At 35.0% G+C, this 21820-nt stretch overlaps 1 protein-coding gene across 1 annotated transcript; it reads right to left on the bottom strand.

Moving 5' to 3' along the window:
- Window positions 1–8217: 8217 nt before the first annotated feature.
- Window positions 8218–9502, bottom strand: LOC145588897 (uncharacterized). The gene is made up of 3 exons (XM_081645488.1): window positions 9399–9502; window positions 9050–9262; window positions 8218–8971 (listed from the first exon to the last, which is right to left on the bottom strand). The coding sequence occupies exons 1-3, from the start codon at window positions 9500–9502 to the stop codon at window positions 8218–8220; spliced, it is 1071 nt and encodes a 356-aa protein (XP_081501614.1).
- Between the last annotated feature and the right edge of the window lie 12318 nt (window positions 9503–21820).

Below are 21820 nucleotides of genomic sequence, written 5' to 3'. Positions count from 1 at the left end.
AGGAGATGCAAGAATAACCATCCTGGAAAAGATTGTGAGGGCAACTTGGTTGTTTGTCGTGCTTGTAACAAGCTTGGGCATCGAGAGTATGAGTGTTTCTCTAAGGGTTCTAATAGGAATAAACCAAGCAATAATTCAGGAGGGACCCAAAGGAACTTTCAGGGAAACAACAACAGCTTCAATGGGAATAAGGGAGCGCAGCAAAACGGGGCAAGGAATAATAATAACAGCAGCAATGGGAATAATCAGCAGAAAAGTGGAGCTGTAGGAAAATTGAATGTGTTGAGTAGGCATGAGGCGGATTCCACAAAAGATGTCATCACTGGTACTTTTTCTATCCACTCTATTCCTGTTAAAGTTTTATTTGATTCTGGTGCAACTTTTTCTTTCATTTCGAAAAGAATTGCTTCAAAACTTAAATACCGTTTGAAAACAGTAGAAGTAGTAGATTTGCCAATAACCATTCCAATGGGTGGGGTAGTGAACTTTACCAAAACCTTTAAGTATGTACCTTTAGAGATTAAAGGGAAAGAGTTTCAGTCGGATCTGATTGAGTTTGGGTTAAAGGATTTTGATGTCATCTTAGGAATGGATTGGTTGAGCAAGTACAATGCAGAAATAGGTTGTCGATCACAGAAAATAAAAATGACCACAAGTGGGAATGAGGCAATGACAAGGATGCATGGCAAAGTCAAATGCCCTAGATTTATTTCTGTATTGAAGTTGGCAAAGTACATGAGAAAGGGGCATCCAGTATACTTTTGTAGTGTGAGGAACATGGATTATGAGGAGGCAGTTAAGCCAGAAAATATAGAAGTAGTAAATGAATTTCTGGATGTATTTCCGGACGAGATCCCTGGGATGCCGCCTAAGAGGGAAATCGATTTCACTATAGACTTAGTCCCAGGAATAGCACCAATATCCAAGGCACCATATCGGATGGCACCGGCAGAAATGAGTGAGTTAAAGGAGCAATTGTAGGATTTGTTGGACAAAGGGTACATCAGGCCGAGTGCATCCCCTTGGGGAGCACCAGTTCTGTTTGTTAAAAAGAAAGACGGAAGCATGAGGTTATGTATCGATTACAGGGAACTGAATAAGGTGACAATAAAGAACAAGTATCCACTTCCAAGGATTGATGATTTATTTGATCAATTGAAAGGCGTAACCGTGTTTTCTAAGATTGACTTGAGGTCTGGATATCATCAATTGAGGATTGCAGATGAAGACATCCCTAAAACTGCTTTTAGGACGAGATACGGACACTATGAGTTTACGGTGATGCCATTGGATTGACCAATGCTCCGGAAATCTTTATGGATTTGATGAACAGGTTGTTTCATCAATTTATGGATAAGTTCGTTGTGGTATTCATAGATGACATATTGGTTTATTCTAAGAACAAGGAGGAGCATGTGGAACACCTAAGAGCAATTCTGCAAACGCTGAGAGAAAACAATCTTTATGCAAAGTTCTCTAAGTGTGAATTTTGGTTGGAAAAGGTAGCATTCTTAGGTCATTTCGTGTCTAAGGATGGCGTGGAAGTAGACCCAGCAAAGATCGAAGCTGTAAAGGGTTGGCCTACGCCCAAAACAGTGTCTGACGTTCGGAGTTTCTTAGGTCTAGCAGGATACTATAGGCGTTTTGTGAAAGATTTCTCGAAGATTGCTAAGCCTATGACTACTTTAATGAAGAAAGACAAGAAGTTTGAGTGGGACGATAAGTGTGAAGAAGCTTTCCAACTCTTGAAGCAGAAGCTGGTTACAGCACCAGTGCTTACCCTGCCAGACGACAGTGGTATCTATGATGTGTATAGCGATGCGTCAAAGAATGGTCTGGGGTGTGTGCTTATGCAAAATGGGAAGGTAATTGCATACGCATCAAGGCAGTTAAAGACTCATGAAGTGAATTACCCAACCCATGATTTGGAACTTGCTGTGATTATCTTTGCACTAAAGATCTGGCGTCATTACTTGTATGGAGTGAAATGTAGAATTTATACAGACCATAAGAGCTTAAAATACATTTTCACTCAAAAGGATTTAAACTCTCGATAGAGGAGATGGTTGGAATATACGACAGATTATGACATGGACATACAATACCACGAAGGGAAAGAAAATGTAGTTGCAGATGCTCTAAGTCGTAAGACTAGTCACGGATTAAGTACCTTGATAGTGGCTGATGAGTTATGTAGGGAAATGAGAAAAATGAATTTAGAAGTAGTAGAATGGGGAGTACCAGCTGGCATTCTAGCGAATCTAACTATCCAACCAACCATATTCGACGAGATAAGGGAAAACCAAGTAGGAGATGTGAAATTGGATAGGATTCGAGAGAAAATAAAGCAAGGCAAAGCTACGGATTTCAAAATTCATGAAGATGGAAGTTTGAGGTATAAGGGTCGATGGTGCGTACCTTAAAAGTGTAAGGAAGTGAAGAGAAAGCTAATGGAAGAGGGGCACAATACGCCCTATTAAGTACACCCAGGAGGGGATAAGCTATATAAGGACTTGAAAAGGGTGTATTGGTGGCCTAGAATGAAGAATGAAGTTGCGGAATTCATAGCAAAGTGCCTGACTTGCCAAAAAGTGAAAATAGAACACAAGAGGCCACAGGGAACGGTGCAACCATTGGAAATTCCTGGATGGAAGTGGGATTGCATTTCGATGGATTTTGTGACTTGCCTTTCAAAATCAAAGAGTGGAAATGATACCATTTAGGTAGTGGTGGACAGACTAACAAAATCTGCGATGTTTATACCAATGAAGGAGACTTGGAAGATGGAGCAACTTGCAAAGGCTTACATCAAGAATGTTGTGAGGTTACATGGAATTCCAAAGGATATTGTGTCTGATATAGATTCCCGGTTTGTCTCAAAATTTTGGAGAAGCGTACAGGAAAACTTTGGTACGACACTTAAGATGAGTACAGCGTTTCACCCTGCCAAAGATGGGCATACTGAGAGAACCATTCAAACCTTGGAGGACATGTTGCAAGCTTGCGTTATAGACTTCCAAGGAGGATGGGAGGATAGTTTGGATTTGATTGAATTTTCTTACAATAATAGTTATCATGCGAGCATAGGAATGGCTCCATTTGAGGCATTATATGGGAGAAAGTGTCGTAGTCCAATTTGTTGGAACGATATAAGCAAAACAATGATTCTAGGGCCTTAAATGATCGAGGATACAGTGAAGCAAGTAAAGGAAATTCAAGCCAAGATCCAAGCAGCTCAAGATCGCCAAAAGAGCTATGCAGATTTAAAGCGTAGAGAAGTGAAGTTTGATGTTGGTAAAAAGGTGTTATTAAAAGTATCACCAATGAAAGGAGTAATGCGATTTGGAAAGAAAGGGAAACTGAGCCCAAAGTACATTGGTCCATATAAGATACTGCAAAAAATAGGTAAAGTAGCTTATCGGTTAGCCTTACCTATGGAGCTAAGCAAAGTACACGATGTATTTCACATGTCTCAATTAAGAAGGTATATACCTGATAAATCCCATGTACTGCAACCTGAAACCATAGAGCTAGACCAAAGTTTGACCTATGAAGAAAGACCTGTCAAAGTTCTTGATAGCAAAGTGCGTAGTACACGCAATAAGAATGTTAAGATTGTGAAAGTGTTATGGTCTAATCAAGAGTATGAGGAAGCCACTTGGGAGGCAAAAGAGGAAATGAAAAAGAAATACCCTGAGTTGTTTCAGGTATGTTGAGTTACGGGGACGTAACTCGTTTTCTTTTAGGGGGGTAGAATGCGGTAGAATTTCACGTTTTTTCCTATATTTTCAGTTATTTTTGTGCTTTTTGCACAATTTTATCGAATATTTTGAGTTCTTGTGTTCTCAATGAGACGCAAAAAGGGTAAAGGTATGACAAAAAGTACAGCAATATTATACTAATTAAGGAAAAATTTCGGATTTCATTCCCCAAGTTTCGGGACGAAACTTCTTTTAAGGAGGGTAGACTGTAATACCTCGTATTTTTATACGTACTTTATGTAAAATAAGTATTTTGAGAAGTATTTAATTGTATTTTATTTATTTATTTTAATAAATTGGAAATATTTTATAAAAGGAAAGTTTATTTAATTAATTATTTTAATTAAGTTGAGGTTTAATTAGGAAATTTTATTTTAGTAAAGTTTTATTAGGGATGGGATTAGGAAAATTAAAAAGGGAAAGTTTAGGGAGCAGGGTTTTAGAGAAGGGGTATAAATATCCCACATATGAGGCAAATCAAACTTTGCCCAGAGTGGAGAAAACCCAAGGTAAACTTCTCTCTCCTTTTTCCTTTTTTTCTTTTTTTTCTTTTCCTTCTCCCCTTCCCCACCTTTTTTTCGGCCACCACCCCCCCTCACCACCACTGCCAGCCACCGGCAGCAGGTGGCTGCCGCCGCCAGCAGCACCAGCCGTCAGCAGCAGGCGGCCACCGGCTTCGGCAGCCGGCTTGGTGGTGGCTGCCACCTTCTTTCTCTCTCCTTTTTCGAATACAAAAAAAATATATATCAATTTTGTATTAAAAATCAATTTAATCCTAGATCTAAATATTAATTATGGGTTTTGTGATTTGATTTTTGATGTTTGATTAAAAGTATCATGTTAATTAATTTTCAGATTATGTTTTAATTAAAAAGCCCCAATTTTTGAAACCCTAGGTTCTTGATTTATAAATTATTAAAAGATTATGATATATAATGGTGTAAACCTTTGATTAAAGTGTTTTAAGACTAAATTACAGCAAGATTTAATTAAAATAAAGTGCTGGAATTTTTGGTAAATCATTAGAAATCAAGTTTGTTTAAGGAATTTTAATTACCCATTAATTGAGATTTAATTATAAGGTTTTAAATATAATTTCAGCTTATTTTAAATAAATTATGAGGGGTTTTATAATAGTATATATTGCTGGAAATTTGTGTAGAGTGGATTTTAATATCCTTTTATGATTTTATTTTTTTAAGGAGACTTTGAAGTGAGTGATTTCTATTAATTGTGGCGATATTAAGATCGTATTCAAGGTACGTTCACGTACTTAGCATAATTATGTTGATGTAATAGCATGCTAAATGTGTTTGATTGATTACAAGTAGTATCATGCTAGGTTTGGATTGGAAATTATGATTTGGATGTCATTGGTGATTGGATTATGAGGCATGATTTATTTGTGATGGATTATTGGATGGAAAATAATAGTTTAGAATATTATTTATGAACCACATATTTATTTATGGCATGATAGAGAGCATGTTTAATTAAACTAAATGTTTAATTTGGTTTGGAATATTGAAAAGGAAGTTTATTATGGTTCATATAATTTTTATTGATGCTTTATGCATGAGGAAGGAGCTACATAAGGGTCTATGTACACGAGGAATAAATTGTATGCTGGTGCCTTAGTGCACTTAAGGTGTTTTTAACACCGAGAGATAGGATTTGTGGCGCTTTATGAGTTTAAGGTGTCATTGGCACCGAGGTAGAATTAAAAAAAGGTTCAGCATTAAATATTATGTGATCACTAATTATTCAAGAATTAAATTGATGTATTTGATTGTTTGAATAATCATTGTTGATTGAATGATTATGGTTTGAGAGTCATCACCAAGTTAAATAATCGGTAAATAACGTAAAGTGAAAGAGATTACGCACCAAAACTCTTGGAACATATATACCTTGAGTATGAACATATGGGGGGAGTTATGGGGTTTTATATTTAACCATAACTTCTAATGGAGTACAGGACGTTGTATATTCCTTTTTATTATTATTATGCGCAGGAATTCCGCCACCTATGTGTGGTTTTTGATGTTGGCACGGTTAGCTCCCGTGTCAGTAACCTCAATTTATTGGGGGAGGCTAGGGGGAAACCCGTTCGATGCGTAATCAATGCTAAATAAATTATTTATTGTCTAGTGAGAATTTTTATTGAATGTGGTATGCTTGAAAAACAGGTGCAACAAGGTAAGTAGTGTGTTGATAGGAAAATTGTATGTTAGTGTGTTAATTACGCTTATGTACTCAACTTTGTTGATTGTGTGTTTTGTGTGTTTGTTGGCCTTGTCTTTATCTTGGCCCTATGATGACCCATTTATAATGGAGAGTAGTGGAAATAGGTAAAGATAAGTTTTTCAGGTGTTGAAGCATATTCATGAATGGGCATGAGTGAAGAGCGTATCATGCTAGTTTCCATAAGTTTATGATGTGTTTATCGCTTTAATTATTTATGATAATATTGTTATGCGCGACTAACAAAAAGGTTTTGAATTTGGTTTGGTTTTAATAAGGGCCTATAATGGTTCCAAGTTGTAGGTTGATTTTATTTTACTTCGTTTGACTTTGGTTTGACTTTACTTTCGTTGATTTACTTTTTAAGTTGACTTGTTTTGAAAGGGTTTGAAATTAGTCTTCTGCTGTGTGTCTTTGATAGTTGCCTTAGCCGTTATCACGGTGGCGGTAATATCTTAGATATTCCCAATTAAAGTTTTAAACAGAGCAAAATAGGTATTTTAAAAGAAAGGAATTTCTAGGGTGTTACAATGTCGTAACTTCTTAACAGCAGTTGTTAAATCAAGTACCAATTTTTCTAAAGATGAGTACCCGGTCTCTTCGTTGAGCAGAGACTTACTGACATAATAGACGGGTAATTGCTGGTTGTCGTCCTCTCTGGCAATTACCGCACTGACATACGTCGTACTGATTGCTAGGTATAGCTGCAGTGTCTCATGTTCTTTTGACTTGGACAGGAGCGGCAATGATGCCATGTAGCGTTTTAAGTCCTGTAAATCTTTTTCATTCTTACCACTCAAACCCTTTGTTGTTCCTTAGGACATCATAAAAAAGGCGGCAATTGTTGGATGACTTGGATATGAACCTGTTAAGTGCTGCGACGCATCCTGTCAGCTTTTGTACTTCTTTGACACTCCTTGGGAATTGGATGTTGATTATGGCTTTGATCTGGTTGGGGCTTTCTTCGATCCCTCTTTGGGTCACGATGTACCCTAGGAATTTTCCTGTAGAAACTCCAATAGAACATTTAGTAGGGTTTAGTTTCATACCGTACTGTCTTAGGACGTTGAAGGATTGTTTGAGGTGTCCGATGTGATCATCGGCTTTTTGGACTTGACTAGCATGTCATCGATGTACACCTCCATTGTATCTCCTAATTTCTCTTTAAACATCTTGTTGACGAGCGTTTGATATGTCGCTCCTGCGTTCTTTAAGCCAAATGGCATGATTTTGTAACAGTAGATTCCCTTATCCGTCATGAAGGATGTCTTCTCTTCATAGTCCGGATGCATTAATATTTGGTTATAGCCCCAATACGCGTCCATGAATTTGAGCGGTTCGTGTCCGACAGTTGCGTCGACCATGGTGTCGATGTGAGGCAGAGGGAATAGATCTTTGAGGCATGCCTTGTTCAGGTCGGTGAAGTCTATGCACTCTCTCCACTTTCCATTTTTCTTGCTAATGACCACAACGTTTGCCAGCCAATCGGGGTACTTGACTTCTCTAATCTTCCCTGTTTTGATCAACTTTTGCACTTCGTCGTTGATTACTTGGTTTCGCTCCGGAGCAAATTTTCATCGCTTTTGCTTGATTGGTCGATGATTAGGGTCGACGTTCAGCTTGTGAGTGATCACGTCGGGACTAATACCTGTCATATCTTCATGCGACCAAGAAAAGCAGTCTATGTTAGCTTTAAGAAATTCAATAAGTTCAGACCTGATACATGGGTCGAGCGATGCCCCAATTCGGACGATCTGCTCTGGTTTGCTTGGGTCCAACGCCACTTCATCAATTGCTTGCTCATCGAGATTTTCTGACGGTGGTCCTTGCTGTAATTGTTATACCGTCCTTTTGGATGGCTTTAATGTAGAAATGTAGCATTTCCTGGCTTCTTGCCTTTGTCCTTTGATTTCTTGCACGCCTCACTTGGTTGGAAATTTGATTACTTGATGATACGTTGAGGGGGCAACCTTCATTCTATGAATCCAGAGACGGCTGATAATGGCAGTCCATGACATTGAAGTGAGTTGACAGGTTGATGCCTCCTGTAAATATAGGCAGCAGGATTTCTCCACTTGTGTTACAGAGCTTCTTCGCTGAAACCCACAAGAACGGTTGATAATCTAACGATGTCTCTAGGGTCGACTCCCATATCTTCCAAGGTGCTTTTGAAAAGGACATTGGCTGAGCTTCTTCCGTTGACTAATACTCTTCACAGCAGGCAGTTGCCAATTGTTAAGAATATAACCAGGGAGTCATGATGCTCTTCGCAATACTCCCCCAAGTCACAGTCGTCGAAGGCGAGAACCATTGCTTTTAAGGCTTTGTCTTGGTTTGATCTCGCGTCCTTTGGAACAGCCTCTTCAGGGATACCTATTCTTGCTATTCTTTTTGCTGCGGAATATGTTAGTCCACAAATATCAGATCCACCAAAGATAACATTGACTACCTTGGTGACCGTTGGTTCTTTAGGAGGTTGCTGAGATTGTTGGGATTGCTGGGACTGCTGGGTCGATGCCTCTTTGGAATTTGCTTTGCCTTTTCCCATCAGCTCTTTTAGATGTCCCTTCTTTAAGAGGAAGGCTATCTCCTTTCTCAGAGCATTACAATCTTTGGTACGATGGCCATGATCACTATGATAGTCGCACCACTTGGACTTGTCCTTGCTTTCCTCTAGCCTGTCTCTCTTCCTGGGCCTACGGGCGACATTTCCTAAGGAATGCAGGGCATTCACCACGCCCCCGATGTCGACGCAGAATCCATATTCAGCGATGTTGGGGTATGCGTGGGCATCTTGCTTTTGAGACCTGTCGATAGAGCTTTGTGCATTATTAGTGCTAACAACGTTATTGACATTATTTACCTGCCCTGGTTTGTCATAAGGTCTACGACGCCAGGTTTTCTTGTTGTTGGCTCGTCTGTCGACTCTGTCGCTGCTGGGAGAAGGCGAAGGCACAACGCCTTTTCTGATGGCAAGATCATCCTCGAGTCACATATTAGCTAGGGCACGGGTCCTGACTTCCTCGAAGGTCGTGCAAGGATACTTCATCAGCTCTTTGTAAAGCTCCGATTTGTCTGACAATCCTCTCTTGAAAGCTTCGATGGTTGTTCGGACATCATATCCTTTGATGCCGATCATCTCATTGTTGAATCTGCTGAAATATGATTTGATAGATTCTCCGCTTGCTTGGACGACGCGATAGAGGTCGCTCGTTTGCTTTTCAACCTTACAGCTGTTGTTAAACTTGCTGTAGAACCTGTTACACAAAGTTTGAAAATTGGCAATAGAGTTACGTTTAATATCGCACATCCACTCAAGGGCAGGCCTTGTAAGGGTGGCCCCAAAGGATTTGCAAAGGACTGGCTCGCAGGTTGCGAAGGATGGAATATTGCCACATCCTTTGCTTGTAATGGTTGACATGCTCCAGCGGACAGGTACTTCCGTCATAGAGCGACGCTGGAGGAGGGATGTTGAGTCTCCTGGGAATATCAGCCATTGCGATCTCGTCCACAAAGGGCGACGAGGCGAAGTCGTCTGGTTCTTCATTCATGGTCGGGACTGGCGCTCCGGGCAGCCTCTTCAATAGGCTGAGCAGCTTGGGGTTCTGGGCCTCGATCTTGCTAAGCCTATGGGCTGTCCGGTCTGCGCCGTCCTCTTCTTATTGATCAGTGTAGCCTGCTTCGTCTTCCTCATCATCCCTTTCTGACTCGCCCTCAGAGTCTAGTTCCATCATCTGGGGGATATCACTGGTATTGCGGCGACGGTGAGGCATGTTGCTACGTATAAAGTCAAACTCTTTCCTGAGGGTGTCAGCAGTCTTTTGGCTTTCTTCAGCGAGCAGAGCATTCTTTGCCTTTTGTTGCGCAAGCTCTTCTTGAGTCTTGCGGATCTCTTCTATGAGCTAATAGATTGTCATATTTCCTTCGGATGAGCCCATGATAGCTGAATGACCTGTTAAGAGAAAGAATCTGTGTTCTGGAGTTTTTGAGAGATTATCTAGTCGTCGGCCCCGCGGTGGGCGCCAAATTATTTATGCCAAATTTCGCCTAAGGGCGACCTAAGGCTGGGACTTACGACGGCTAGAGTATTGACTATAAAAATTAATTAAAAACGAATTAGAAACAATAAAGGACAAGGTGTTTTGATGACGCAAAAAACCCAAATGTAGGAAAAACTACGGGTGGGTGCAAGACCGCCGATTCACTATGAAGAACTTTGATTACAAAGAGTATGAGAGCTTTTGGATCTAAGTGGAGTGCGTAGGAATTATGTAGCTACTGAGTACAAGTATTATGCTATTTATAATCAAGAGAAATAAATGTCTAACCCTAGCTAGAGTGTCGTTGGAAGCAGCTAACAACCCCCTGAATTATCGGATGGTCGTTGCTAGACTAGGTCTTGGGCTTATCCACCCGTTGAAGATATTATCAGAAGATCCTCTTGAATTATATGGGATGACTATGTTGCTGGAAAATAGCTGTCACCTCTAACGTGGTCCCTGGTCAAACCCATACTTATTGCGGAATCAGTTACTGGAGCGTTCGTCGCCCTTCAGTGTCGTGAGTCAGGTCGTGTGTCAGGACGTAACTGAAAATTGACCATAACAATTGTGTCTATTTTAAATAATTTTTGGGAAATTATTTTACAATTTTAATGCAATAACGAATTGAATACAACAAAAACATTAATTTTATTTAATCTAAATAACATTGAATAGTGTAGCTTCATTTTTTTTTAAAAAAAAAAAAAACATAATTACAAATGTAAAAGATAGTTACATATCATACATGTTTTCAAATCCTTAATTCCCATGAAATCTTCATAATGGAAAAAAATAGAGAGACGAAGGGAATGTTGGTAGTATTTGTTGATTTACAATAAAGTAGACCTATATGCACGCGATTTGTACTTTTGATTTTCTAAATTTGTATTCACCAACCATTAAAATGTTGTAAATAATATTAAAGGCATTTACACCTTGTTTGGATTTAAGGAAATAGAGAGAAGTAAAGGAAATGGAAGGATGAATTATCTTTCATTTGGATAACAAATGAGTGAAGAAGTTAAGGTAACTAAAAAAGAGAGAAATAAAAGGATTAATAAATCGTAAGAAACTGATCTCTCCAAAAATGGAGAGATATTAGAACAAAAACTCTTCATTCTTCTCTTACCACCCTTTCCCCTCCTCCCCTTCTTTTATTATTATTTTTTCCCTCCCCTTCTTTTTTTTTAAATTTTTTTTTTTCAATTTTTCCCTCACCTTCTTTTCTTTCCTCTTTCTCTATCCAAACACACCATTAAAGGCACTGGCATAGCCAAGCGGGGTAAAGGGATTAATTTATTTCTCTTATATAACATCCAAGAGTAATTTTTCATTTCCTGATCCTCATTGATTCAACTAGAAGTACTATTTAATGAAATTATTTTCTAACTTCTAATTAAATTATCTATGTAATTTATATAACTTTTTAAATAATTGCTCAAATTGCTACCCATATTATTGTTTATAACAGGGATTTTGAGCAAAGTTAATTGATTTTATATATTAATATATCTCACTATAAATCAAATTGTGTAAAGGTTTATGTCAAATCATAGAATGACTTTCTTAATCTGTTTCGCCATGATGATAATCCTGGCTCCGCCACTGGTTCAAGGTATTTTAGATGAATATCACTTCCTTGTTCTTTAACTTATACTACGTATAATACTATACGGAGTAGAGATGAATAAATATACCTCCTCCGTTTTTTTATTTATTTCACCACTTGCCTTTTAAGGAAGTTTTACAAATATTGCAACAATTTCATTTTAGGAATCAAAATATCTTTGTTCACACTACAAATACCCAGTATACCCTTAGTTTTGCCACTTGATTTTTTAGTTTATATTTACATCATATGGATAACTTTGTAATATTACCTCTCTCTCCCTCTCTCTCTCTCTCTCTCTCTACCAAAAATTGTGCCAGCCTTTATGGTGCAATAATAAAAGAACAAAGGATTCCTTTTTCCCACTACCAAAAATTGTGCCTACCTTTATGGTGCAATAATAAAAGAACAAAGGAAGTATAAGTTTCTAAGTTTCTTGTACTACGTAGTTATTGAGGTTTTATTGTGTATATATTATTAATGAATGATATATATACAATTATTAGGAAATACTCTTCTAGAAGGATACACTCATACACTAATGAGTGATATAACTAGTGTGTGGCTCGGGCGATGCCCCGTGTTGCTAATTTGTATTTATTGATTTGCTAATTATGTTCGGTTGTTTGTATAGATAGCGTGTGGTCCGAGCGTTGCCTCGGGTGTCATTTTTTTTTAATATTATATGTATTAATTTTCTAATTTTGTGAAAAATAAATAAATTATATAACTTCAAATTCACTTAATAAATGAAAGGAATATATAAATATAATGTTATATGAAATTTAAAACATTAATAAAAGTTGGTTAAGATGGTAAATGTATCACCTTTATGTGTTGGAGGTTATAGGTTCAAATCTAACTCAAACAATAATTTATTTTTTTAATATGAAGTGGCAAGCTTACGTGGCACATACCTGTATAGTGCGTGGCATTGTGACATGTCGCACATATTTTGAAGAGTGTCACGTGGCATTTCTTTGAAAAGGAACACCTTTTAATACTTTATCCATTTTTTAATAGTTGCAACACACAATTTTTCACGGTATATAAGAAAAGTGGGGTTCATATAATTTAATACTCCCTCCGTGTTTAAATATTTGTTCCACTTTTTATTTTCAGTCGTTTTTAAATACTTGTTCTATTTCCTTATTTGGAAAGGTTTTATAATATTTCATTCATTTTTCTCAATTAATGGGACCTAATAAAATCATATTTTATTGGTTTTAGATTCTCTCTCCTCCAATTTACCTTCCATTAACCCTACTATCTCTATATTTTATTATTTTCATTAATTTCTCCTAAAGCTCCACGCATGGAGAAGTGGAGCAAGTATTCAAAAACGGAGGGAGTACTCTATACACTTTAAAATTGGATGGTATGTTGTAAGGCGTATAATTTATTGGGTCATGTGCTATAAATAAAGAAAATAGTACAATTTTTCCCCAAAAGAACTTTCCAATTATAGTGTGTTTGCAAGTATTGTGATATTTTCATTTTAGGAAAGTGTTGTACGAAGTAAATATTAAAAAAAAAAACGGAGGAAGTATATAGTATACTCGTAGGTATTAATGTTTGTGTATATATATATATACATATACATATATATATATATATATATATATATATATATATATATATATATATATATATATACATATACATATATATATATATTTTATTTTTTTTATTTTTTGTTTAGAAGAAATGTTTGTATAATGATATACGTACGCGCGTACTCCAAAAGTATTTAAAAAAAGTGTTGGCCTGTTGGGATATCTCTCTTTATTTGTTTATCATTTTTTTTTATTTCTATAATATTAATAATAATGTTGGACAATGCTAGTATGTCGGCATTTGGAATTTTGGAATAACATTATTAGTTTTGTTCTCTCTATAAGTTTTTTATTTGTTTATTTAGTTCATAGCCATGGAACAAAAGGTTTGTTTGTTTGATCTTATAAGTAGAAAATAAAAGTATATGTGTAGTTATTATAGTTAGTTCAAAATATTTCTTTTGTTTCTTACAAAAAAAAAAAAAAGTATTCGTTTTATTTGTTTACAAATAGTGCACCATTTTATTTATAGTTCAGGGTCTATAATGTATTTCGTTTACAACAAATATCTCTATCTAACTCTGTACATTAATAAAATAAAAATTTATAAAAGTTCAAATGAAATATGTTGGGAGTATAAATTGAGATGAAACTAACAACTACCATGGTTTTCTTAATACATTTTACTTCCTCTTACTTCATATTTTCTATATCTATGTAGGTTATCCTCAACCTCATTCTATAAAGTATTAATGTCTAGATTCTTTAAATCATTGAGGAATTATGTAATTTAATAATATTGTTATGGAACTAATAACAAATTACACGCCAAAACTAAGATCACATTTAACTAAAAAATTAGTTTTTATTTGTTAATTAGCTTGTTGCTTTAGATTGGCTAGTAGTATTAGCTTGTTTAATTAGGTAATTGTTTTACTTATTTATTTATGTAAAAAATTTTGGGAAATTCTCTTTGGTAATCCTATAGTTTTTTTTTCTCTTTAATTTGGTGAATTGCAAAAAATAACTTATTATTTCTAGTAATCATATAATAAGTTTTTATGCAATTTATCAAAGAGAGGAAAAAAAATAGGGTGTTACCAAGAGAGTTTCTCAAAAAAAAAGTTAATAACTTAATATTAGATACTTTATTGGAGTATTGGAATTAATAAAACATTGGTAATGTTTAAATTAAAACCATTGGTAAAGACATAAAGGATTGTAAAATTTTCAGCTTACAATAAATAGTCATTTGTGAACTAAATTAACAAACCTCTCTTTCAAAAAGTTGGTTCAAAAAGCTCCAACAACTAGATTATTTCTCCAAGTTAGCTTTTGTGTAGACAAACATCCCTTCTAGTCCTATCTAATTAAACCTTTTTGTAATAAATATGTCTTGAATTTGATTTCGGGTCTTGGAGTAGTGAGCAATAACTCGTGAGGTAGCTCAATAGTTTGTAGGCAAATATGGAGTTGCGACGAAAGTGGATATATAGCTCCTAGGTGAGCGAGCTATAGCTCCCAGAGGTCAGTCGTAGATGCGGTAGTGATAACTCGCTCGACAACAAGCGAGAGCTCGGTCACGCACAAAAAAGTGTGCGCAAGTGAAGAAGTTGCTCGTGTAAGGTAAGTGCAACACTCAGAGTTGTGAGCGGCATTTAATGCTGACGCAATCAGCGATTTTCTATGTCTGTATCTATCTTATTTCAGAGTGATATATATACCTGTAGGGAATATTTCAACACTCAACTTTTAGCCCCACTGTGATCATGCATTTAAGCATGGTGGCATCCAAATGGAAAGAAGTTAAAGATAAAATAGTCGCCAACAAGTTTTAGGAACTTGTAAACCGTTCACAGGTGTGAAGGTTACACCCCATTCCCGATCATAGAGATCGCTAACTCTATAGTGATCTAGAACCATGACTGGATATTCGGAGATGATGGTACGAATCCAACCTAAAAGAAATTGAACCCGCCTTAAATTGGCCTCTACGTACTTAACTCTTATGATATTCACGTGCGCTTTCCGATCGACATACATTCAATAAATTAATCCTAAGCATATTTAATCTACGTTGGTTGATTATTAATGCACAAATAAATCTACTATTAGCGATCACTTAATTAAAATCATATTAGCATAAATCAAATTATTGATCATCTTATTAAACGTGATTTCAAGTACAAATTCCCTTTAAACCTACAAAAAGGCGTGATCAAGCAATAACAATAAATCAAGAATAACCAAGCAATGTATAGTTATTGACAAAACAATCATCATCATAACCAATATCATCATAATATAATTAGCAACATCCTAGGCATGATACTAAGCAGATAACAAATCCTAGCATGTCCTAAACATGATACTAGAGACATGATATTAGAAATATTAATTAACACCCTAAACATGATACTAGAAATCAACATCAACATTATAACAAGATACTAGAAATCATAAAAAAATCCTAACATGATACTAGGAATTAAAATAATATTCTATACATGATTTCAATATTAAAAGAATAATTAACCAATCGAATTATTCACTTTGAATATTTGATGTCTCGTATCTCTTTCTATCAAAACAACACACATGTTAGTAACATCAAGAAAGATTAAACCAAATAAATAAATAAATAAAATAAGAATTAAAATATATATTTGGGACCAAACCCTCAGAATTATAACCTTTCATGTCGAGGTCGAAGGCAACTTCGAGAAGGACTTGAAGTATTCAAGTCTCGTGTAGGACGTGTGGTGTTTGAGTGGAAAAGTATATGTCTTGGGATGTGTTCAGGCTAAGGCTTGGCTAGAAATCAAGAAAGAGAGAGAATAAGCTTTAAGCATAGAGAGGGATTAAGATGATGATTGTTGGTGAATGAAAACGGAGGAAAACAACCTTTTGTTTATAGAGAAAAACGAGGTAAAAGAAAAAGAGTCTAAATTCAAATCGGAATAAAACTGCTTTCATTGCGGCGTGACAGGGTCCATCGCGACGTGATGTGACTATCGCGGCGCGACGGGCTCCATCACGACGCGATGGTACTATCGCTGCGCGACGGGATCCATCGCAACACGATGGGATTATTCTGTCGTCCTGCGATGGTTTTGAAAAGATAAGAATCCGTACGGAATTCTATTTTCAATGGATTGGGTTAACCAAATATTCGTCCGTATTCTATTTTGACCGAGATTAGGATCATTGAAAAACAAATGTTTTATCCAATGTAAAATTCTTAAATCTTTATCTTTTCGAAAACAAGATAAAGTAGAACCTTATAGAGGATTTTCTTGAAGCTAATAATAAATCCTAATGGATTTAGGACTCAAAACAACCTTCTAAAGAATTCTAGAAAGTTAAAAATAAATTCTAATGGGTTTAGAAATGAGGTTAAGGTTAATGGCCCCTCCACATGATCATTGAGCCGTAGGTAAGGTTCGGTTTGAGCCCATTTTAGTATTTTGGTCATAACTTCCTTGTTATAACTCGGATTTGGGCTTATAATATATCGTTAGAAAGCTCCTTTCTTTTCAAGCATCATCCAACTACACAATCATTTGACCCAAATTATGGACCAAAATAAACTGGATTGGACAATTTTATAGAAAGGACATGAAATCAATTATTTTAAGGACACGAAATGAATTATTTTGGATTAAAATATTTAAAGAAAGGTTCAGAAAGGGGAAATTCACGAGACTCTTTAACTTTTCACCTAACTCGATAATCAAAGACGTGAAAGATACTCATTACTGGGTTTGGTTTTTGGGGAGACACAATCAGGTGTCTACAATACCCCCTAGGGTTATTCATAGTCGTATAATTGTGTCATTGAGCGTTATTCAGAAATCTGAGAGTCTTTTGTGTATTTCTCACCTGTGAGTTCAGGGAAAGATAACATTAGAAATTCGAGAGACAATCCATCAAATTTTTGTGATTGATCTCAAATCTGTTCTGAATTTGTAATATGTATTCCCCAAGACCAATAAAACTATTAACTCTTGCATGTCTATAGACGTAGCTAACGCATTGTTGATGAACCATGCAAATTTGTGCCTGTTTTTCTTATTAATTTTACATTCGATATTTGTTCTTTCTTACATCTATTATAACACCTTTCATTTGAGATAAGATTTACATACTAGCTAAGTTTTCCTCCCACAATCCTTTTTCAACAAAGCTATATAAATCACGACATGATGTTAATAATTAGTGTGAGAAGTGCCGAAAATGCAAACATTGCAATGTTAAAAAAAAAAAAAAAAAAAAAAAGAAGTAAACGATATGCGAAGTACATTGTATACGGTATTTTCAATTCATAAATGTTATTTTCATTCACTACTTCTATAAACTTCAATGTAGTGTTAAAATATTAATATAATCAATTTTATTTATCATAAAAAGCTGTTTTAGAAATATTTATATCAAAAAGAATCGAACTAGATCCGAAATGATTGTGTTTTGATACTCCACATGTTATGTTATAATTAGAGCTGTCAATTCAGGTAAACGGGTCAAGTTTGGGTCGGGTTAGTATGGGTCTGGTTATCTCGGTCGGGTCAATGCGGTTAATGTCGTAACATAAGCAGGTCGGGTTCGGGTTGGGTCATACTTGAGTTGGGTCACGTCGGGTCATACCTCTTATCGGGTTTGGGTCGGGTTTAGGTCGGGTCAATAAAAGGTCGGGTTACATTCGGGTCGGGTGAAAAATAAGTCGGGTTAAATTCGGGTCTTTACGGGTTTAAATGAGTTAGGGTCGATCTCGAGTTCGCGTCGGGTTCGATTCAAGTCAATTATTTACAGGTTATAATCAGGTCGGGTCATTCTCGGGTTCAAGTCGGGTTCAGTTCAAGTCAATAATTTGCGGGTTATAATCAAGTCGGGTCATTTCCAAGTCGGATCATTCTCGGGTTCGAGTTGGGTTCGGTTCAAGTCAATAATTTGCGGGTTATAATCAGGTCGGGTAATTTCCAAGTCGGGTCATTCTCGGGTTCAAGTTGGGTTTGGTTAATAATTTGTGGGTTATAATCAGGTCTGGTCATTTCCAAGTCGGGTCATTCTCGGGTTCAAGTCAGGTTCGGTTAATAATTTGTGGGTTATAATCGGGTCGGGTCATTCTCGGGTTCAAGTCGGCAAGTCAATAATTTGCGGGTTATTGTAACACCCCCAAATCTCCCTCTACGAAAATACTAGTATAATACGTATAATTATACCGTAGAGATAGACTAAGGCATATTACCGCCGCGTGATTACGCAAGGCTACTCAAACTCACTAAATAAACCAATACTTTGCAGCGGAAACTTCAAAACTCTTCTTTAATTAATAAAAACTATAGATAGAAACCAATGTTATGAGTACTCAATTTAAATACAAGACCAAAACTCCTAATTTAGATGAAACCAAATCTCGGGACTCCAATGCATCAATTCATTCACTCCACCTGAAATAACACTGCTTACCATTACGGTAAACAGGGCGAACCAAAACAAATAGGAAGTACGGGTTAGCAAAATATGCTAAGTACGATAAGTGCAAGATAATTAAACTCAATTTGTTTGCAAACACGCTTTTGAAATCAATTCCAATAATTCCAACTCATGATTCAAAACCGACTCTCAATATTCCAATATCAATATTCAATAAAACCAATACCAATTATTTTAAAACCAATTCCTCATATTAAAACCAATTCCTCCATAATAAACCAATGAAACCAATTAAACCAATTCCTCTCCCAAGTGTGCACACCCCCCAAGCTAGTCTCCTTATGTTACAAGGCTATTTTTGAGGAAAGACCCGGTCATACAAAGTCCAAGACCTTATCAATATACCAAATCCGCATAGTGGGATTACTAACATGCTTATAAAGCATAAATAATAAATTTAATTCAATGATTAAATAAATCCTCTTTAAATCCAATAATTCCAACCTTTAAATAATAATAATTCAAACTCCTTTTTTTTTTTATAAATCCAACATGCTTTCAAAACCAATCCTTTTTAAACATGGATAATAAATTAATTAATCAAAAGATGTTATAAAAATCAATACTCCAATCTAATTATTAAAACCAATCTTTTAAACATACTTTTATTTCATAAACCATAATTTAAGTCAATTTAATTCAGTCACCATAAAATCATTCAAACATGCTCATTCAAATCAATCTTTTTTTTCAAGGTATCTAACCACCTAACGTACCTTGATCCTCGCTTAGCCAAAACACTTCAAAAGAACTCTCAAGTAGCTTGATCAAAAACACCCTACAAATAAATATAACCTTAATTAATATAAGGTTAACAAATAATCACAACAATGAAATTAAAAACCCCCCAACTATATGTACATGAACCTTTTAAATTAATTTTTATAAACATCATTAAAAATCTAATTTTATATAATTAAAACTACTCATAATAATTTTTATAAATCCCCCATAATAATAATAATAATTGAATAAGAGAAAGGAGAAGAAAAGATAAGAAACCAAGGAAAAGAGAAGAATTGGATTTTCGTTGGAAAGAATAGGCAGAACTTGCAGAGGCTATAACTCCTTTGATATAACTTCGAATTGGATGATTCTTGATCCTAACCTCAAGGATTTTTCGAGAGGAACAATCTTCTGTGAAACAGCAATACCCCAAAAACTGACCAGAAGTGCCCGAAAATTGGCTTCAAAGATAAACGGGATGATTTGTGTAAAAAGAGGAGAAGAAAAGAAGAGAATTAGTGTGAAGAATGTGAGAGGTATGGAGGGGTATTTATAGGCTAACTCATGCAAGAATTATGGCAAGAGAATTTGGGAAGAATTATGGTAAGTAGGGTTTAAGGGATTACTTGGAGAAGTGAGTAAAGGTTTAAGGAAAGTTTTGATATTGAAGAGATTGTGTGTAATTGAATATGTAAGGTATGTTTGTCACGAAAAATATTAAGGAAATTGGAATTACTTGGGGAATAATTAAGAAGTGGATGGCAAGAAAATATAATGATTGGATATTAAAAAGATGGAGAATTAGAATTAAGGAAAATAGGAGATTTTAAGGAGATAATTAAAAATACAAATTACCAAAATATTTTTCCCAAAATCTACATGGGATGGCCGAAATTTTTGAGCTTTCCTAAGCTCATATTTTCGGCCCTCCTATTTAGTACTTTAGGAAATTATTTTGCTAGTTTTAAGGAATTAAAATAATTGTGTAAATAATATTTATTGTAATAAATAATTAAATAATAAAATACCAAATATTCACCAAATAATTTAACTAATAAAAATCAGATTTTCACTTAGGAAATCCGAAATTTATTAGCCAAATAAATGGGATTTTCGAACTTATTAAAATAATAATAAAATATAGCTTTTGCCTTAATTAAAATATCCGAAATATATAAATAATCTGGTTTTTAAAATAAATAAATGGATAATAAATCTTATCCAAAATAATAATTTCTTTTTAAAAAATACTTTTGGCGCCAAAATTCAAATATCATTTTGGCTCCAAGATTTAAATAGTAAGTTGAATTACTAAAATACCCTTTTTAGAAAATAATAATTAATTAATTAATTAGGAAAATACGTATAAAAATACGGGGTATTACAGTTATAATCATGTTGGGTCATTTTCAAGTCGGGTCATTCTCGGGTTCGGTTCAAGTCAATAATTTATCGGGTCATAATCAGGTCGGTCCTTTCCAAGTCTTATAATAATAAAGTCGGGTCATGTTTGAGTTCGGGTATCAATTATCAAATATTGGATTAATATGGGTTTAAGGTTGATATCAGGTCGGGTCATATTGGGTCCAGTTACATTAATTTTACTGAACTGAAATTATTTTTGCTGAACTGAAATTATTTTTACTGATTTTCTATTATATTTCTTCTTTAAAGTTACTGAATTTGAACTGAACTTATTTTTATTGAACTGAAATTATTTTTACTGAACTAAACTTATTTTTTACTAAACTAAACTTATTTTTACTGAACTAAACTTATTTTTACTGAACTAAAATTATTTTTACTTAATATTATTTTTTTAAGGTCAAGTGAACGGGGCCATACATTATAAGTTCATATTATTTCCAATAATATATGCACATTGTTTCAACTCATTTTAGGGATACATTTTCAGATAAGTTCATGTTCGAGATAACATGTTCAAATAAGTTTAGATAAAACACAATAAACTCATATAAATTCAAATAAGTTACTTTATTTGAAATTTCTAAACTTTTTTTTTTCTAAACTTTTTTTATTTGAAATTAACTAAAGTTTTTTTTTTATAAGTTCATATTCGAGTTAACGTTTTTTTTAATGGCATTATTATTACTTTTTTTTAATTTTTTTAAACTCCAAATTAAATTGCATAATTTAAAACATTTAAAAAATATAAAATAGGCAAGTGAATAATAAAATTTGAAAAAAGGATCAATAAAAGGAGCTTAAATTTTTATTTTTTGAAGTTGAAGATAAATTTAGAAAAAAAATAAAAGATACATTTGGCTGATTTGATTAGCAAAATCACTATCAGTCTATCACCCCACCTCATATAGCTCAAATACGTGTAAAAAAACATCGACAGCTCTACTCTATTACCTCGTATAT

Source organism: Chenopodium album, chromosome 17, assembly GCF_948465745.1.
Source record: "Chenopodium album chromosome 17, dcCheAlbu1.1, whole genome shotgun sequence".
Classification (NCBI taxonomy): domain Eukaryota; kingdom Viridiplantae; phylum Streptophyta; class Magnoliopsida; order Caryophyllales; family Amaranthaceae; genus Chenopodium; species Chenopodium album.
The sequence above is the reverse complement of the archived record's forward strand: the minus strand, read 5'-3'. Positions and strand labels throughout refer to the sequence as shown.